This window comes from Piliocolobus tephrosceles, chromosome 3 (genome assembly GCF_002776525.5).
Source record: "Piliocolobus tephrosceles isolate RC106 chromosome 3, ASM277652v3, whole genome shotgun sequence".
In the NCBI taxonomy this organism is placed as follows: Eukaryota; Metazoa; Chordata; class Mammalia; order Primates; family Cercopithecidae; genus Piliocolobus; species Piliocolobus tephrosceles.
Window position 1 is genome coordinate 88,082,164 of NC_045436.1, and position 21,036 is coordinate 88,103,199.

The 21,036-nt window shown below is 40.7% G+C and overlaps 1 protein-coding gene across 1 annotated transcript in view; it reads left to right on the forward strand.

Annotated features, from left to right (window-relative positions):
* The window catches only part of LOC111547851, a 117,605-nt gene that overhangs the window by 62,539 nt on the left and 34,030 nt on the right, over positions 1–21,036 (forward strand). Inside the window, exon 7 of the mRNA XM_026455013.1 lies at positions 20,595–20,789. Within this exon, the coding sequence (XP_026310798.1) occupies positions 20,595–20,738 (144 nt within the window). The 3' untranslated portion in view covers positions 20,739–20,789. The remainder of the gene's footprint in view (positions 1–20,594; positions 20,790–21,036) is intronic.

The following is a 21,036-nucleotide window of genomic DNA, read 5'->3' on the forward strand; positions in this document are numbered from 1 at the left end:
GATGAGCATTTTTTCATGTGTCTGTTGGCTGTATGAATGTCTTCTTTTGAGAAATGTCTGTTCATATCCTTTCCCCACTTTTTGATGGGGTTGTTTGTTTTTTTCTTGTATATTTGTTTGAGTTCTTTGTAGATTCTGGAAATTAGCCCTTTGTCAGATGAGTAGATTGCAAAAATTTTCTCCCATTCTGTAGGTTGCCTGTTCACTCTGATGGTAGTTTCTTTTGCTGTGCAGAAGCTCTTTAGTTTAATTAGATCCCATTTGTCAATTTTGGCTTTTGCTGCCGTTGCTTTTGGTGTTTTAGACATGAAGTCCTTGCCCATGCCTATGTCCTGAATGGTACTACCTAGATTTTCTTCTAGGGTTTTTATGGTATTAGGTCTAACATTTAAGTCTCTAATCCATCTTGAATTAATCTTCGTATAAGGAGTAAGGAAAGGATCCAGTTTCAGCTTTCTACTTATGGCTAGCCAATTTTCCCAGCCAACCATCCATTCTTACATCCACTCACAAACAACCATCAAGTGCCTGCTCTGTGTTCAGAGCAGTGCTTTCATGCTGGGTACACAGAGATGAATATTAGGTACGATTTCTTTAAGGCACAGATTAAGATATTGAGAGGCCTTAGCAAGGAAAAGATCAGAATATACCCTCTTTAGGTAATTCAAAACAACCATAGTGCTAAACTGTAAAGAAGTAGAAAGTTCAATGAAAAAGATTGTCAACAGCATGAAATGCACAAGTCCAAGTGCTTGAGGACTGAAAAATAATTTTACATCTAGGATTTGAATTTTTAGCAACTTTTGCTGGAGGAATTTTTGTAGAGTTAAGAATAAAGCATGAATCTACTGATTTGGAAATTGAGTGGAAAGTGAGGAAGTAGAAGCAACTGATGTCTCTTTCAAAAAGTTAAAAGTAGAAGAAATTGATGTCTCTTTCAAAAAGTTGATACTAAAGGAAACTGGACGTTTGAAGGGTATTATTCAAGGGTAATATTTTTGTGGGATGTTAGAGACTTAAGCTTGTTTGTAGACTGACAGGAAGGAACACCATAGAGAAGACTAAAGATCCCAGGAGAGGAGAGATGACTGATATGACAGGGCTTGGAGGAGATTTGAGTGGGTGGGATCAAGGGTTTGGGGTGAGCTTAGTTCTTTGTCCCTAGTATATCTGTTCCTCAACCTCTTCGAAACTCTTGTTCCTTGGCCCTCTGTTTTCTTAATTGCCCCCTTCCTACTGTGTGGTCCATCCCTATCTGGCCTGCACAGCATGATCCTCTGTCACTTTCTTGCCTCAACTTATTATTCCTTATCTTTCTATTGAATCCTCCTGGAAAATGTTCACCCTACTTCAGTGTCACAAGTCTTAAAATGTGCTCTTTTATACATGCTGCTTGAGAAAAATTAGTGTGTATTATAAATTCATAGTCTCAAAACTCGATTGGGTCCCCAACCACTGTATTATAATTTTATTTATTTATTTATTTATTTTTATTTTTATTTTTATTTTTATTTTTTGGAGACAGAGTCTCACTCAGTCGCCCAGGCTGAAGTGCAATGGCGCGACTTCAGCACACTGCAAGCTCCGCCTCCCGGGTTCACGCCATTCTCCTGCCTCAGCCTCCCAAGTGTCTGGGACTACAGGCATCCACCACTATGCCCCGCTAAATTTTTTGTATTTTTAGTAGAGACAGGGTTTCACTGTGTTAGCCAGGATGGTCTCGATCTCCTGACCTCGTGATCCACCCGTCTCGGCCTCCTGAAGTGCTGGGATTACAGGCATGAGCCACCGTGCCCGGCCCACTCTATTGTTTTTTTAGGCTCCTACCCAGCCTTTTATTTTTTTTTTAAAAAAAAAAGAGAAAAGAAAAAAAGGAAATGAGGGCCAGGCGCGGTGGCTCGCGCTTGTAATCCCAGCACTTTGCAAAGCCAATGCAGGCGGATCTCGAGGTCAGGAGTTCGAGACCATCTTGGCCAACATGGTGAAACCCCATCTCTACTAAAAATACAAAAATTAGCCAGGTGTGGTGGCATGCACCTGTAATCTCAGATACTCGGGAGGCTGAGGCAGGAGAATCGCTTGAACCTGGGAGGCGGAGGTTGCAGTGAGCCGAGATCATGCCACTGCACTCCAGCCTGGGCAACAGAGCGAGATTCCATCTCAAAACAAACAAACAACCAAACAAACAAACAAACAAATAAATAAATAAATAAGGCTGGGTATGGTGGCTCACACCTGTAATGCCAGAACTTTGGGAGGCCAAGGCAGGCGGATCACTTGAGGTCAGGAGTTCGAGACCAGCCGGGCCAACATGGTGAAACCCCATCTCTACTTAAAACACAAAAATTTGCTGGGTGTGGTGGCACACACCTGTACTTGAGAGGCTGAGGCAGGAGAATAGCTGGAACCTGGGAGATAGAGGTTGCAGTGAGCCAAGGTCGGGCCACTGCACTCCAGTCTAGGCGACAGAGCAAGATTCCATCTCAAAAAAGAAAAAAACAACAACAACAAACAATGCCATATGTATGAAGCTGACGGAGACTGTGGTTAGAAGAGTAAGTAGAGCAAAGTGAAGGCAAAAAGAGAGCTTAGAGGGGAGGCTTGCAATTTTAAATATGGTGATCCCAAGGGGCCTCACTGAGAGGGTGAAGGAGATGAGGAAGGTAGCCATGCGGAAATGGTTGTCTGGGTAGAGGAAATAGTGCAAAGACTCTAAGGGAAAGTCCTTGGCATGCCTAAGGAACAGTAAGGATGCCAGTGTGGATGGAAGGGGTGAAGCTGGGAGTAGTGACTCATGCCTTGTAGTCCAGCCACTTTGGGAGGCCAAGGCAGGTACATCGCTTGAACTCAGGAGTTCAAGATCAGCCGGCGCAACATGGCAAAACCCCATCTCTACAAAAAAATGCAAAAATTAGCTGGGCATGGTGTTGTATGCCTGTAGTTTCAGCTCCTTGGGAGGCTGAGGCATGAGAATCGCTTGAGTCTGGGAAATGGAGGGTGTAGTGAGCAGAGACTGCGCCACTGCACTCCAGCCTGGGCAACAGAACGAGACTCCATCTCAAAGGAAAAAAAAAGAGTGAGAAAGGAAGAGAGTAGTTACAGCAGGAAGGTAAATGAGGACTGTGTTAGTTATCTGTGGCTGCAAAATGAAATTACCTCAGAATTTAGCAGCTTAAAACAATATACATTGATTGTCTCATGGTTTCTGTGGGTCTCAGGAAGAGAGGTACTCAGGAACAGGGTAGCTGAGTACTGCTGGCTCAGGTTCTCTTCTGAAGCTTCAAAGATGTTGGCCTGCACTATAGTTATTTCAAGGCTCAGCTCAGGAAGGATCTGCTTGCAAGCTCACTCACATGGCCATTCACAGGTTGCAGGTTGTTTCTGATCTCAGATCTCTGCCACACAGGCCATTCCATACACCGCTTACAAAGTAGCAGCTTGCTGCTCTCAGAGGTAAGTCACAGAGAATGGAAGCCATCGTCTTTTTAAATCTAATCTCAGAAGTAACATTCCATCACTTCTGCTGTGTTGTGCTAATTAGAAGCAAGTCAGTAGGGGAGGGTATTATGCAGGGTCATGACCACCTGAGGACTGGCTCATTGGGTACTGTTTTAGAAGCCACTCACTGCAAGCCTGATGATGTGGGGCCCTTGTAGCCAGTGTAAAATTTTTGGTGTTTACACTGAGTGAAAAGAAGAGCCATTGAGGAGCATCCAGCAGAGAATGGAGTGACCTGACTTACATTGTAGCAGAGGTTCCTCGGTCTCTGTGTTGATAGGGCTAGGGTGAAAGTAGGAAGACCAGTTAGGAGGCTCTAATAATAATTTATCAGGCAGGGGGTTGGGTGGCTCACGCCTGTAATCCTAGCACTTTGGGAGGCTTAGGCAGACAGATCACTTGAGGTCAGGAGTTCAATAGCCTGACTAAAATGGTGAAACCTCATCTCCACTAAAAATACAAAATAAAAATGAGTTGGGCATGGTCGCAGGCTACTTGGGAGGCTGAGGTGGGAGAATTGCTTGAACCCGGAGGCAGAGGTTGCAGTAAGATGAGATCATGCCACTGCACTTTTGCCTGGGTGACAGAGCCAGACTCCGTCTCAATAGTAGTAGTAGTAATAATAATAATAATAATAATAATAATAATAATAATAATTTATCAGCACTCAGGAGACAGATATGCTTTGCAGGTACAAATTTCAGAGACACTGGAATATCGATATTGTTAAAGCCATGAAACCATCACCAAAAGAGAGTGACTTCACTTCTTTTCAGTGTAATGAGACAAAATTCTGTATGTAACAGGATAGAGACAAGTCAAATGATTTTGTATGCCTTTCAGAAATAATATCTAAACAGCATTCAGGTATGATCCACATGGTGTTGAACCCTCTGCTTGGAGATGAGAAACTGCAGCTGTGTGGAAGGTCCCAGATTTCAGAGCAAGTACTGGTGCCCCAGCACCTGGAGGTGAATGGCAGAAATCACCACGGCCCATAGCAGGGTCACTACAGTTTGTCTTTCTAGTAAAGGGTGAAGGTTTTCAACCTTTTTTGTACCCTTAGAGAAGAAACTGTGAGCCCATAATTTGAAGGTTATTTATAACTTCCTTTTGCCTTATTTGGGATACAATAGAACAAGTTCCTCTCAAATCTATTTATGGAGGTACACATAGCAAAAAAGGAAGCAAATGGGATTTCTAAACAAAAATGGTTTTAACTACAATTTCCTTCAGTGCAGACAGAAAATGCGGCAGGGACATTGGCCTATCTTTCTTAAAGCTTATGGGCAAAATCTATTGTCCCACCTGAGTCATGTGCAGGAAAGCCATAATGTCCAGCACAGGGCATTATGCCCCAATTAGGGGTTTTCCTGATCATCCTCTATAACATGAGATGCCTTGGATTGGAGCAGGGCAGGAGGGCCTGTCTGGCTTCTCCATGCCACTCACCCTTGGTGCCATGAACGGAGCATTGAGCCTCGCTGTTACATCCAATTGCTGTGCTGCTCCTTGTTTCCCACATCTGTAATGAAATCCAGGGCCACCACCTGGTTCTTCCACGTCTCTATAATTTTGTACACCACACTTTCCTTAACTTAAAGCTTCCTCCCCTTCCCCACAACCTGGCTGCTATTATTCCTTCAGCTTTTAGCTCAGATGCAGTCTCCCATGGGAAGCTGTCCTGGCCGACCTTCTAAGTCTTGGCTAGTACTTGTTTTTACATCAATTGGAGCATGAGTCCCACTGTTTAGTTCCTTTTTGTTTACTGATCTGTCTCATCCTTTACAGTGTAGTTGTTTGAAGGTAGGCTTGCACCCAGCTGTGGCCTGATACACAGTCAGCACTCAATAAATACTTCCTGAATCATTCAGGTAATGATCAAATGAGCAGGGATACCTCTTGTCTGAGAGAAGCATGAAGTGGAAGAAGAGGTGTGAAGATAGAGCTGACTGGGGAAGTCAGGACTGAAGTGGAAGTTGTACTTGCTCACAGACACCTGTTATCTCAGGGAAGGGGGAAGTTAGGCCACCTGCTGAGAGTGAGGGAAGCAGGGAGCTGGTAGGACCCTTGAGGAAAGTAGTAAAGGTTTGGAACAGCTTGTATGGAGAACGGAAATGGAGCAGATGAGAAACCCTTGAGGGCCCAGCTGAGATTGGAGCTCATAAATTTATAATGGAGCCCAGCAACATGAATATGCAATTTTTCTCCAGAAAGTAGTCCTGAACAAGACATAGGAGAAATAATGCTAATTGCTATTTATTCATGCCTGCTATATGCAAGGATCTATGCTATATGCTTCAGTTGCTGTTCTATATTCCTTGTAAGAAGCCTGTGATGCAGGTGCCATTATCTCCATCATTTGGCTGAAGAAACTGAGGCTTATGGAGGTTAATCACTTAATATAAGTCACATAGCTGGCAAGTGACAAGCAGCTACAAACCACAGACTGACTCCAAGGGCCAGGACTTTGGGGCTGTGCCATTCCACTACAGCTTCTGTGGGTCCAGGTTGGTTGACCTGAGCTAGGGATGGTTATGGTGAAGGCAGTGAAATGACAAAGGAGAGCAGAAAGAAGCATATTGGCTAGAGTGTTGATAGAGTGATTAACTATTAATAACTTTGGGCTCTAGGTGAGCTGGTGTCTGAACCCTGGTATGTTTGGGGACATCCAAGTGATAAGGAACTAAAGGTGTCAGTGCTATGAAAGGATAGGTTTATAAAGAGTAAAGGAAAAGAAGAGAGGCACAAATAGGAAGATGTAGTTTGCATTTATGAGTTCAGAATGGCCCAATTCCAGGTGGTAATAAAGCTAAGATGTGCTCATGAGAATGGACGTGAACAAACCACGATAAAGGAGGGCATGGAACTCCGAGGTCCTTCTGTATTTTTTCTTGAAATGTTAGTGCCTGGCGTATTTCAGATGCTCAATATTTACTGGATGAATAAATAAATTAAAGGGTAACCACAAATAGAAACTATATAGTGAGACTTCTTTAGTTACGTGATTTGTGAACTTTTAGCACTATTTTATAATCTCATGTAACCCACTGTCTCATAAAATAGATGAAGAGAGATAAAGAAGGTGTCCATCTAAATTGAAAACAAAGTGCTCCCTTGAAGTAATTATCTGATTGTGGAAGCTTGAGTTACAGAGACTCGAACATTTGGAAGCCTTTTTAATTGGAAGAGAAAACAAAGTTCAGCGAAAAGAGTTATTGTTGTTATGGCCAAGCAGTGATAAAATTCAGGATGGCAGTCTTCTGTATACTGGTTTTGTTCATATGCCATATATCAGCTAAAAGCTTTAGGATCCTTCAGCAAAGATAATATGAATGTTCTGTGTTTTCTGTGTGTTATATCAGGGACCCAGGCTCAGTCAACACGTTCATAGTTTGAAACTTTAATCACAGCATGGAGTATCATTTAAGCTAAGTCATGATTATCCCTCACAAGTGAACTATAAAACAGAATCTTGATTCATGAATTAGTTCATCGTTTTGCCCTGCTGATGTTTGTTAGATATAACATATATGCATGCCAAGTGAAGAGAGATGAAACAGCATGATGTAATTTAGTTGTGTTTCAAAGAGTAAAACCTGCAGGGTATTGGTAAACATACAGCTAAATAGAAGCTCACAATACACTTCTGTGTTTTATGGTTTTGTCAAAATCAAAGGAAATGTATTTACTTTGGAACAAATAATTGTGGGAAATTTCTATAGTGTCCTTGTGGCTTGTATTTCATTGTAACTAGAATTCCTTTTGGTATGTGAATGACATTGCATAAGTAAGCTGTGTTGGACAAAGGATAAGATGTATTCCAGCTTTAATTATGGTGTAGAGGAGTTTTACCTTAGGCTTCTGACTTTACTTGCCAGAAAATAGACATGGAAAAGTGCATTATTGTTCCATAGTTAACTGGTTCTTAACTGAATATACTCTTGGTGAGACATAAAAGTAAGCAGAATTTCTCAACCGTGTATTCTTAGATTATTGAAATTAAGAGACAGTTCTGGCTATCTGTACTTTTCTACTTCCATGATCTTACAGTGGAGGGGATAGCCTCCATGTAACTTGACTGTCTTTCTCTTGTGTTTTTTAGGTACTTGCAAACAACATTCAGCCCTATTTCCCTGCTTAATTATATGATGGTGAATAGTCACTGTAATGAGCTCCTTCTACTTTTTTTTTTTTTTTTAAATGGAGTCTCACTCTGTCACCCAGGCTGGAGTGCAGTGGCGCAATCTCAGCTCACTGCAACCTCCACCTCCTGGGTTCAAGTGATTCTCCTGCCTCAGCCTCTCAAGTAGCTGGGACTATAGGCACCCGCCACCACACTCAGCTGATTTTTTTTTTTTTTTGTATTTTTAGTATTTTTAGTAGAGATTGGGTTTCACTATGTTGGCCAGGCTAGTCTTGAACTCCTGACCGCATGATCTGCCCATCTCGGACTTCCAAAGTGCTGGGATTATAGACGTGAGCCACCGCACCCTGCCAATGAGCTCCTTCTACTTAAAAATGTACCCATAGGCTGGGTTGTGGCTCATGCCTGTAATCCCAGCCCCTTGGGGAGCTGAGGCAGGTGGATCACCTGAGGTCAGTAGTTCAAAACCAGCCTGACCAACATGGTGAAACCCTGTCTCTAAAATTAGCTGGGCATGGCGACGCGTGCCTGTAATCCCAGCTACTTGGGAGGCTGAGGCAGGAGACTCACTTGAACCTGGTAGGCAGAGGTTGCAGTGAGCTGAGGTGGCGCCATTGTACTCCAACCTGGGCAACAAGAGCAAAATTCCATCTCAAAAATAAATAAATAAATAAAAGAAAAAAAAGTACCCATAAAAGGAGCACTCTAAGATATAAAATCTATGAACCAAGGATTATGAGTATTAACACTCTCTAAATCATACTTTCTTCTCACCTTTTTTCTAAAATAATTATACATCAATGCTCTTGAAATTTGTTTAAAACGACAGAAAGTCTCACTCTGTAGATGCTTTCAGATATCATCCTACATAGCATGAGGCATAAAGCAGAAGGCAAAAACAGAAAAGTCCTTAGTTGTCTAAAACATGGAGATACCAGACAAACAGCCCACACACTCAGTGTTCTGAAGGTTCAGTTGATCCTTATATTATGATTGAATGTCATTATAATAATTATAAAGCATGCTATACTGTGAAACTGGAAAGCATGGGGTTAATTGATGATGACACTAAGATAGATATGTCAAGGCAGGAGTAATGATACACTTTGCAAGACAAGAATGCATTAGAAGTAATTGTCAGCAGAATTCTAGTGAAAGTGAGTCACAGTAAAGGCTTGGATGGAACCAGCTACATGTACAAACCTCCCCAAACTCACTAAAACAGAAAATTAATATTGAATTTTATTCTTAGTTAGAAGGGTGTATATCTTGGTCCTTGGTTGCAAGAGCTAGAGATGATCAACATATCTTCACGTTAGATGTGTTTTTCCAAATGTTAATTATTTATTTTCCTGGTTTAGTGGAAGAATTTGTTAAATTAACTCATTACCATTTGTATTAGTCTGTTTTCATGCTGCTGATAACGACATACCTGAGACTGGGCAATTTACAAAAGAAGGAGGTTTATTGGACTTACAGTTCCATATGGCTGAGGAGGCCTCACAATCATGGTGGAAGGCAAGAAGCAGCAAGTCACATCTTACGTGGATGGCAGCAGGCAAAGAGAGAGGAGAGAAACTCCTGTTTTTAAAACCATCCGATCTCGTGAGACCCATTCACTATCACAAGAACAGCATGGGAAAGACCCACCCCCATGATTCAATCATCTCCCACTGAGTCCCTCCCACAACACATGGGAATAATGAGAGTTACAAGATGAGATTTGGGTGGGGACACAGAGCCAAACCATGTCACCATTCCTGGGAACTACTTCAGCCAGTAAAAGAATACTGTATTACTCATTATAAATCAAGATAGTTATATAAATCACCATATATTGTCGTTATGCTCTAAAGTTAGAGTATTGGAGGGAAGAGGAAAAAGAGCCATATGATTTGTAATTTACATCCCAGAGTTTCTTCCTCTTTCAGAAAAATAATTAAGAACACTTTTTTTTTTTCCTTTTAAAATCAACAACACAGCACTGTGAGAATTGGGTGGTGGGCAATTCTTGTAAGAATTCCACTGACAAGGCCTAACTCTGTTCTATTTCAACCTTGGTTTCAAGTGATCCGTCTAGTATCCTGTATTCTCCTCCGTGGTCATGCTAAAGCACTGTTATTAGACCACAGGGCTGGAAGCCAGATTGCAAAGCCACGAGGCAGGAGTGGGTGGTCAGGAAGTAGAAGTCAGCGGAGTAGATTTCTTTTAAGAAGTTGGCAGTGAAGAGAAGAAGAGAGAATGCATGACAGATTAAGGAGTAGTGTGATGAAGAGAGTGCTCTTCTAGGATAGGAAGAGAGGGTTGAGCTTGCTTATTGGCTGAGAGGGAAGACTCAGTGGAGAAGGAGAAAGGGAACAGTCCTGTGGACTGACAGCTGATAGGGATGCTCAAGGGGAATGGGATGGATAAGGTATGGAAAGTGGGACCCATTCTCTGTGCTGGGAAGGAAAGAAGAGAAATGGACAAAAATTTAAAGATATTTTGAGGAGAAACTGGGGAAGTTGAAAGAGCTATCTCTTGACCTGAGGCAAGGTGGTAGGAGGATTTGAAGAAAGGAAATTATGTAGACTTGACTCTGTAGGGAATATGATTGAGAATTACAGAATTAAAAAACTGTTGAGTAGGAAAAGGGGAAGGATGAAATTGGATATATAAATTTTAGTGGAGCTATTCAGCTTTTAAAGATTAAAACAATTTTAGTGTCTGCAGTAATGGTTAGTACCTTAGGAGGAGGAAACTTGAGTATAGATGAAGACCCAGGTTTAGGAATTGTTAAGATGAGTAACGCTAGAGAGCTTGGGCTAGTAGAATTAATGGCAATAAATAGAGATTATGAAAAGGTCTCAAAAGGGTGAATGAATACTGAGAATGGGAGTATTTTAGGAATAGAAGGAAAATGAGAGCAGAGAGCAAGTTTAATAGGGATTGGAGGTTATCAACAAAGAGAGGGAATTTGAGTTTTAGATCTTGTAAGTGTGCAGTTCTAAATTATAGATCACCTGATCTAAATTGAGAGTCTCTTTACAAGAAGCGCAAGTAGAATAGTTAAGATGATCGAGAAAATGTGAGGAAGAATTGACATATGGATATTGAGGTACCCATAGGGTTTGAGCTTCCACTATACCAGTACTTATCCCCTTGATTAAGCTAACTATACGGTTATCTTCCTTTTATGTGTCTGCCTTGTTCTTGCTCACTTGGTATTTCCTCTATAACCTAAATAAAGTCTTATTTTCCTTTATTTCCAAAGTGCCTGGTACAGAATTTCAGGAACCCATTAATGCTATATAATTATTAAATACATACGTAAGAACAAAATTTGAACCAAGTATAATTTATGAAATAACTAAGATACATGGCAGCAATGAAAATGGAAAAAGGTGCTATATATGGATGGCCTTGATTTCAGGGGTAAGCAGATGTGGGGAGAAGCCTGATTGTGACTGGAGCATGCTCACCTCACAAGACAATGGATTGTAAGATGAGTGGTCACCATGAGGAAGGATTATGAGGGAAATGGTATCCTCAGGGATAAGCCAATATTAAGGAAAATGGACAAAGAGGGTGTGGTTAGAACAGAGGTTCCCAGGACATGGCAAAACAGCCCAATAGGGGTTCAGGGATTCATCTTGTGGAGAAGGTTTGGGTTGAGCCAGATCAGAATGAGAGTGTAGAAAGTGAAGACAGATGGTGACTATTTCCATCTGGGGCAATATTTCAGGATTAGGAGGCGGAAGGAGATTGGGAGATGGGCTGAAGATGCAATGGTGATGCTGACTGAGGTTGCAGAAATAATCATAGCTAACATGTATTGAGGCCTTATTATGTGCTAGGCATTGTGCGAAGCACTTTCCATGAATTCTCTCTCTGAGTCCCACAGCAGTAATATGAAATCGATTAATACCATTTCTATCTTCTAGAAAGTGAAGTAACCTCTCCAATGTTGGCCAGTGGCAGGTTTAGGATTCAAATGTCTGGAGCCTGTCCTCTTAATCATCACATATCCAGACCCCAAAAATAAATCCCCACATAGTGTTGCTTTTTCACAGACACTTCCCAGGTTCCACCCAGGGGTAAAAGTTCTAAGAATTCAGAACATTTCAGGTCCTGTGTTCTTTTAGGTAGTTATCAGGAGAAGGACATTCATTTTTGGTTAGCCTGGAGTGGGCAACCTTCAAAGTCGCACACTGAATCCCAGCCTTGAGAAGCACCTCACAGACTGAGGCAATTGCAGCATGCATTGATTATTTGGTTTGTTTTTTTCTTTCTTTCTTAAGAAAGACCTAGGTAATTATGGAACCTATTCAACTTCGACAGAAGAAAAATGTCTTGTCTAATAACAGACTGAAAAGGACAAGAACATTGGTTATCTTCCATGAAGAGAGGATCGTATAGTGTGTATGTGTTAATGTGTGTGTACACACATGCGTGTGTATGTGTGGAAGTATGGGGAAATTAACAGTTGTGTGTAGAGGGACATTGTTTTGATAGCATACAAGGCAGACCAAGTGTTTTCCTAATGTGGCAAAACCTTAGGAAGCACAGACTAAATACTTATTAAATTGTCAATCGGCTGGGTGCGGCGGCTCACTCCTGTAATCCCAGCACCTTGGGAGGCCAAAACAGGTGGATCACTTGAGTCCAGGAGTTTGAGACCACCCTGGGTAACATAGTGAGACCTTGTCTCTACGAAAAATAAAACAATTAGCTGGGCGTGGTGGCATGTGCCTGTAGTACCAGCTATTCAGGAGGCTGAGGTGGGAGGATCACTTGAGCCTGGGAGGAGGGGGTTGCAGTGAGCTGAGATTACATCACTGCACCCCAACCTGAGAGATAGAATGAGATCCTGTTTTCAAAAAAATTGGCAATCATGCCCCATATATATGTTAGGATGGGTTGTATTTTGCCCGGTGAAAGGACTGAGCAAAGACAGTAGGGCTTACGAGGTCACTGTGTAGTGTGCGCTGGAGAGAGAGAAACTCATTCAATGCCCAGGGTCAGAGTGAGTGAGGGATAAATGGTGAAGGTGGGAATAGGGACTCTAACAAGGCACAGAGAGCTTCATCAAGGAGCTTGAAAGGCTACAATCTAGGGGCAAGACAGAATTTAGAACTGGGAGAATACTGTGAGGAAATAGAATGCATGAATATGGACTCAGATATGCTTTCCTAGAACCCTGGGCTATTTCAACCACACACTGCTCCTCAGTCCTGGGCAGGTTGAAGATACTATTCACCCTCTGGGACCTGAGACAGGTGAAGGAAATTTGTTTTGAAAAGTTATTCAAACCAAAGTATGAGACATTTTTAGTTTGTGTTTTGAGTACTTGCTGAGGAATTTGTAGTGCCTGTCATTTTGGCTTTCTCTGAGCCTCAATATATTCACATTCTAATCAAGCAATTAGTTTCAGCCTGATCTGCTATAATTCATGAACCTTGGTCATCTCAAAGATATTTATTTCACAATGATATGATACAGTGCTAGGTATTACATATGAAAACTTAGATTTAGACTTTGCCACTTGGCCGGTGAGTGTGATTTTAGATTGCCTCTTTGAGTCTCACTTACTTATCTACAAAATGGGAATCATTAAGCCGGCCTCACAATATTGTTGTGATTAAATGAGATTACATAGGCAGAGTACATAGCACAGTGCTTGTCATACAGGAGGTCTCCAGTAAATAGTAATTTCCTTCCCTTTTCCCTCCTCTCCTACCTTGGTGTTGGTGTGATTCTCATCATGTCTGTTTGAGTCAGCTGCTGCATACCTTGTCAGTTACACTGACTAGATTTGTCATATATTTCTGCACAACTTGGATAAAAGATTGATATTTTTATGCTCAAGGAAATGTGATTATGATCAATTAAGAAATGGCTATGTTGAAATCATTTGATCATTAAAGGAGTAACGGGGTCCCTGACAGAAGAAAAACAATCCATAGTTTTGTTTGAGAACCCAAGAAGACACATGGGTAACGGTGTTGAAATAGTCTCCAAAGCCACTGTGAAATCTCTAGACCAAAACACTTTGCAGTAACCACTTGGAAAAATATTTTTCAGTACAACTAACACTAAACATACACATACCTCATGATCCAATAATTTCACTCCTGGGTACATACCCAATAAAAATGAGTGCCTGTGTCCACCAAAAGACATGAACAGGAATATCCACAGCAGCCTTATATAGAATAGTCTCAGACTGAAAACAACCCAAATGTCCATCACCAGTAGAACAGATAAATGGTTTGTGGTGTTTTCATATAATAGGATACTACACAGCAATACAAAAGAATGAACTATGAATACACACAATCTTGTGTATGAATCTTACAGACAGGAAGTTGGCTGAAAGAAGTAAAGCACAAAATAGTGCATGTTGTATGTGGTGAATTAAAAATGTCTTCATACATTTTGCAATTACTCTTCTCAGGAGACCAGGTCTGTTTACTGGCCCCTTGAATGCAGGTTGTTTTGTGATTTACTTTGATCAATACGATGTGAAGGAAGTGACGTTGTGTGACTTCTCAGCCTAGGCCTTAGAGGCTTGCAGCTCTCACTCTGTTGGAACATGGATGCCATGTGATAAAGCCCAGGCCACCCTGCTAAAGACATAGAACACGATTGACAGCCCACAAAAACACCATTTGGGTTGTTTTCAGTTTGAGGCTGATTGGAAGATATTTATTTGGGCCCCATCAGATCATAAAGCACCAAATTGGGTTGCCAGATGCTGCAGCCATGTGAGTGACCCAAAGTGAGACAAACAGAAGAACTGGCTAGCTGAGCCCAAGCCAAATTGCTAAACCAAGGAAGTGTGGGGAAATGAAATGGTGGTGGTTTTAAGTGACTAAGTTTCAGGGTGGTTTGTTATGCCGCAAAGATAACTGATAGGCTGTATGATTTTATTATCTGAAGTTCAAAACCAGGCTCATCTACAGTGATAGAGGTTGGAATAATAGTTATCGGACTACTGTTATCTGACTACTAGTCTTGGCTGGAAGGGGCCATAAGGAAGCTTTCTAGGAAATGTTTGAGCTTGTTGATGGTCACACAAGTCTATTCACTTGGTAGACATTCATCAAGCTGTACACTTGAGATTGGTGCACTTTACTATATGTAAGTTATACCTTAATTTACACACACACTCACACACACACATACTGCATATGATCCATATGTGTTGGATGTCAGCAAGCAGGCATACAGGAACTGGCAAAGTCAGCAAACGGCAGGGGCTGACAGTCAGACTGTTGAAGATGCAGGCCATTCATTTAAAATGTATGTATTGTTCACCTACTTCTGACCAAGCACTCTCCTGGGGAAAAATACGTGAATAAACATAATCTGACCTTGCAAATTATGCATGATAAACCAGGCCAATGCAGAGACAAGAGCAAGAACTGAATGATATTATTTTACCATGACAAATGGAAAACTGAGGATATAAAGTGTAATTAAAAACTGGATTATAGCCTGGTTACAGTGGCTAAGGCCCGTAAGCCCAACACTTTGAGAGGCTGAGGTCAGAAAATCACTTGAGCCCAGGAGGTTGAGGCTGCAGTGAGCTATGATGGTGCCACAGCACTCCAGCCTGGGTGACACAGTGAGACCCTGTCTACAAACAAACAGACAAACTCCAAAACACACACACACACAAACTGGATTATAAACGTATCATGAACTTGGAGAGATAAACTGTGAAAGTACTGCGTGTTAAGGTTCAGATCCATAAACAGACTTACAGAACTGTGTATCCATCATTTTGTATAACATAGTATGCATTTATAAGACTTGACCACCACTGAGTTCAGGGAGTGCCAAAATAGAAGGTGCCAGCCCTCTCTTGGTTAGATCCTGTTTTAATTCTTTTAGTTGTCAATGAGATTGACATTGCAGCCTACTAAAGCAAAGAGTGGTTAAACAATTTCATTTATCCTTTATTGATGATCAAATGCCATGTTAATAAGTTTTTGGAAAATATGCATTCAGCTTCTACCAAAGGGAGAATTGTTTAATGAGCCCAGTGCAGGCTGAGAATGAAGCCAGCATGGAGGAGAGTAGAACCACATGATGGAGAGACAGGGTTCTGATGACACTTTTTGAGCCCCCTGAGTCTGGCTGTGCCTGAAGCATGAACATTTTCCATTTATTATTTATTTATTGCTCTAGCAGCTTGAGTCTGGCTTTTTGTCACTTGGAAGAGTCCTAACCAGAGTTGGCCTGACTCTCTCCGCCCCCAACTCCTGCCTCTTCTTGACTGCTAGCTAAAGCCTTACTACCGCTGCCTAGGCACAAAACTATCTGGAGTTACCCTCTCTCCTCCAGGCAAGGATACAGGTATGGTAGCTGAAGTCGTAGCCAAAGAACCAGAAAATAGTAACAGTGGCAGGATCTAGGATTTTTCTTGTTTGAAAATATGAATTCTAGTTACCATCTTGTCAGTCTCCCAAATGTGTGGTGCTGGCAGTGCTAGAGTTGCTTATATGTGGGATGTAACCTGGTCACACACATATATTAAAGATGCAACTTGCCAGAAGGTGAACAATGAACACCTTTAATGCATTTACTTTGTTAGCCTTTATAGCACTTTCATTGTGAACTATAACAATCTGCATTTCCTTAAGTTAGGATCATTACTATTTATCAAGAAGTGTGCTTTGGTTTTTTATGTGTTGCTTGTATGACGAGTTTATTACTTTGTCGTAGATCCTTATATATGCATCACATATATTTCAATTCAAGGAAAATTTATATTGGTCACTGGGAGTGACAAGAGAGGAATAAGATGTGACCCATGTTCCTCGGGAATTTACAATTTAGTGAGAAACACAGACCTATAAACTGTTGGTGGACATCAGTCTGAGCACGGTGTCAGTGTCATCAAGTAGTAATATAGTCTGTTGTACAAACAGATATATATATATATATATATATATATATATATATATATATATATATATGTGTGTATATATGTAGTGAATTAGAAACTAGAAAGGCACACAGAAGATGTAGTCCCCTCAGTGGTATATTACAATCTGTTTTCTTGCCTGTCTCCCACACTAGAGGGTGAGGCCCCATCATCAAGGCTAATGTATTATCTTATTCAACTTGTCTTATAGACCTCTGCATAGTGCTTGGCTTAAGAAATGTTCCATTGAATTGCATTAATATTGTAGCTGTGTCACTGGTTCATTTAACTTTATAAATATGTACCATATTCATCTCTCTTGACTGCTGGCTGACTTTATGTGGTTCAGAGGAAACAAGTAGATTCCTATATCCTGCCTTTTGCTTTTAGTATATGCTGGGCATCAAGCCAAGCAATGGCCAGGTGGACAGGCAGACAGGAGCCTGGAAAGTTTATACCAAAAGTCAAGGAAAGGCGAATGGCCTTGGGTTCAGTCAGGCATGAGAAACAAGGTGGGCTCAAACTTGAGCAGCTGTCAAGGGTCTGGGCAGGCAGCCAAGGCGGCTCTAGGAACAGAGTCAAAGGAAGGGGGCAGGTCAGTGGGCCACTGATTCTCATGCAAGGCTCTAGTCCAGCTAGGAGCTAATGCCTTTGAGAGTAACACGTAATCTTAGGATATGGGTAGTGCAGAGGGCTCTTGAGAGAGACTGGCTGGCTGTACAGTGAAGCTCCCAGGTGGTTCTTTACCAGAACATCACTCCATATTTTTTCCCTACTGACAGTAGGACCTCACTCATGCAAACAAAGGATTATCCTTTACGATACTTGCATAAACAGGATTCTAATTAATGAATTCACAAGTAGTTATTTCCTGTTTATGGGCATTAAACAAAGTGTACTTATAAGTTTCTTTTAATCCTAAACCCAGGAACATAGCTGGATACAAAATATATATGCTGTGTGTTTACAGGAACACCTCCCAAACACACACACACACACAGTTAAAGAGGAAATAGCAATAGATCATTGGGCTTGGATCTGAAAATATGACGTAAAACACAAGAACCATAATTTATGGGAGTGAAAATAGGGCTTATATAAGGAACACTGAATTCACTTAGTCCACATACGTGGCTCTGGGTTGGACTGAGAAATTTGTAGCAACTATTCAACACTAACCCTTAGAAATGATAATTTAGATTTCTGAACCTGGCATTAAATCCCCTGAATCAGCTATTTGCATTGAGCTATGATGGAATAACAAGGACTGGGTTTACCCTTCTGCCTTAAACAGCTTTAACAAAAGGACAAAAATATGTGGAACAATCATGTTATTTAAAAATAGATAGTACAGGACAGTGATCTGTAAGAGAGGGGAAACAAATGAGGTGGGCTCTATGATTGGCCCAGCTTGCTGCCTGGTGAGTGTTTTCAGGCTGCAGTGCAATCCTCCCTGCGACGAAGAGAAAGAGTCTGTAGCTTGAGGAGACCAAGGTGGCTAGAATTCACAGGGCTGAATACAAACAGGAGACAGCCACAGAGAAAATGCTCTGGAGATATGCAGAGGGTACTCCAAGTCTTTACCTAATTACTGATCAGTGCATGTATGTAAGGAAAGTTCTGTGCCCAGGGAAGGAATCATTGGGAAGAAGCAGGTGAACAATCCCTGGAGCTCACTCAAAGTCAGGCATAGTTCATTTTCCCACCATTCAAAGTGGAAAGACCTCTTAACACATAGAACATTGAGTATAGGTCTCAGAAAGGCATTTCCTTAGTAGTGCAGTCAAGCTCTACACTAAATGCTGTTCTAGATCTGCCTAACAAACCTGTTTCTAAGTAACTTATCTGTATCAGAAGAATGTTCAAGAATAATTAAAGAAACATAATAACAAAAGAAATGTATTACCCCACAACCCAAAATTCACAACTGGTATCTAATTAAATATTACCAGGTAAGCAAAGAAGTAGGAAAATACATAATATAGTGAGGAGAAGAATCAGTCAAGAGAAACAGACACAGAAATGACATGAATCATAAATGTAGTAGATAAGGATGTTAAAAGAGCCATTATAAACATACTTCTTATGTTCAAGAAAAAATAGGAAAGCATGAGCCTGATAAGGAAAGGTATGAAAGATATTTAAAAAGACCAAAATCATACTTCTAGAAACGAAAAATTAATGCTTCAGATGAAAAATATACCAGATGGGATGAACAGGAGATTAGACACTGCAGAAGAAAAGGTTAGTGATTTTGAAGGCATAGCAATAGAAACTATCTCAAATGAAGCACAGAAAGAAAAAAGACTGAAAAACCAATAAGGAAAACAAAATAAAAAAGTAAAAGAAAAAACCCAAGCAAAACAGTATTAATGAGCCTTGGGACAACATTAAATAATCTTATATTTTTAAAGATATTACATTTGTAGTTAAAATTTTTCTAGTAAAGAAAACCCCAGGCCCGGATGACTTTACTTGTAAATCTTACCAAACATTTAAGGAAGAAATAATACCAGTTCTAACAAACAATGTGGCAATTTCTTAAAATGTCAAACATCTACCTACTATATAATCTAGACATTCTACTCCCAGGTATTTGCCCAGGAGAAAAAAATCATATTTCCACACAAATGTGTGTGTGTGTGTGTGTGTGTGTGTGCGTATGTAAATGTTCATAGTAGCTTTATTGGTAGAACGGGTCTCATTAATAGGTGAATAGTTAAGCCAATTATGGTATATCCAGATACTAGGATACTACTATAAAAAGAATCGAGTGTTGATACACAGAATAACATGGATGAATCTCAAAATCTGTAGGCTGAAGGAAGCTAGACAAAAAGCAGTGGATACTGCATGATTCCATTTATATAAAATTCTAGAAAATGTAAACAAATATATAGTGGCAGAAAGCAGATCAGTGGTTGTCTGCAGATAGAGGGAGGGGGAGGAATGGATTACAAAAGGCCACAAAGAAACAATTTGGAGTGATGGAAATGTCTGTTACCTTGATTGTGATGATGGGTTTATACCTGTATACATATGTCAGAGCTCGTCAAATTATATACTTTAAATATGGGCAGTTTATTGTATGTCTGTCCCTTAATAAAGTTGAGGAGGGGGAAGAGAGAGAAAGACAAACACAGAGAGAGAAGGAGGAAGGAAGACAGGAAGGAGGCAAAGAGGGAGGGAGGAAGGAGCAAAAGAGAGCATTGAACAGCTCCACCTTAGATGTGCCTCTCCTTTGCCATTGACCAGCTTAAGTGATGCACTTTCCCATTTACTGGGAGCAGTTTGGGAACCAGGTTGAATTGTGTGGAGTGTCCTACTTGTTTGTTGTGACTCCTGGGACACTGGCAACCAGAAGCAGCTCTATTTGGTCATCATAGCCACAAAGAGGCTGTGAACTGCTTTAGATTTGTTCAGGCTTCTCCTACAGAAGCTGTATGAGACTGTGGCAGCTGAAAGCCTGAATCCAGGGACCTCATTACTGCAAATTTCTTTGGGAAATGATGGCATGGTCAGCAATCCTTAGATTTTGGGTAATTTTTTTTGGAGCAAAAGTTTTCACTCAATGAGAAGTTAGCTGTGAGAAAGGGGAAACACCTTGCTATGGAACTTTCTACAGTATTTGAAAGAAAATGTAAAATTCTTGAGATGTTTAAACTTAGATAAACATTTAGCGACCTCAAGTCACCCTTAAAAGATGTCAGCCTTAATAATGAGTGATCAGGAACAGTTTGAAGAGAAGTGACTTTTAAAAGTTAATTCCATTTAACCAATTCTTGTACTTCAGAGTGAAACAGATTTTATAGTTAAAAAAAAAAAAAAAACCTAAACAAATAAATCTAAGTAGTTAGCTCTAGGTAGATTGAAGGCTGACATTTCTGGAGATGTAGAGTCACTAGGACAAAAATCAAGCCCATGAAATCACTGGTAGCTTCTTGCATTAGAGTACCCAGCTGAGAGTAGTCCAGCACGGTCCTCTGCAGAAGGTCAGCTGTCATCAGAGAAACCTCTTCCTTTCTCTCTTATCAGATTCTCATCTTGGTGTCCAGGCATTGTTCCTCCACCTTTAATGCCAATGAGCTACCTGTGGTGCTGGTGGATCCAAGGGGACAGTTCATGATACCCGGACCTCATCCTCTTACTTCTGCAGAAAGCTTGTGTGGATCACCATGAGAATCTTTTCAGCCAAGTCATTTTGGTGGCCTGCAACATTCTCCTATCTAAGTAAGAAATATCTATCCACCAAGGAGTTCTCATTTTCCTCTCCATGGGTTTCCTCCCATTGCTGAGCTTCCAGAACAGGAAGAAATCGAAGGCCTTTTTGTCTGTTTTCTAAAGTAATTTTGAATTCTCTCTCATTAAGTAATTATAATTTTCTCAAGAGCTATTTCAAATGATAATTTATAGATAAGTGCTTTGTAACAAATTATAGATATATTTATATTATATGTACTATATAGATATATTTTAT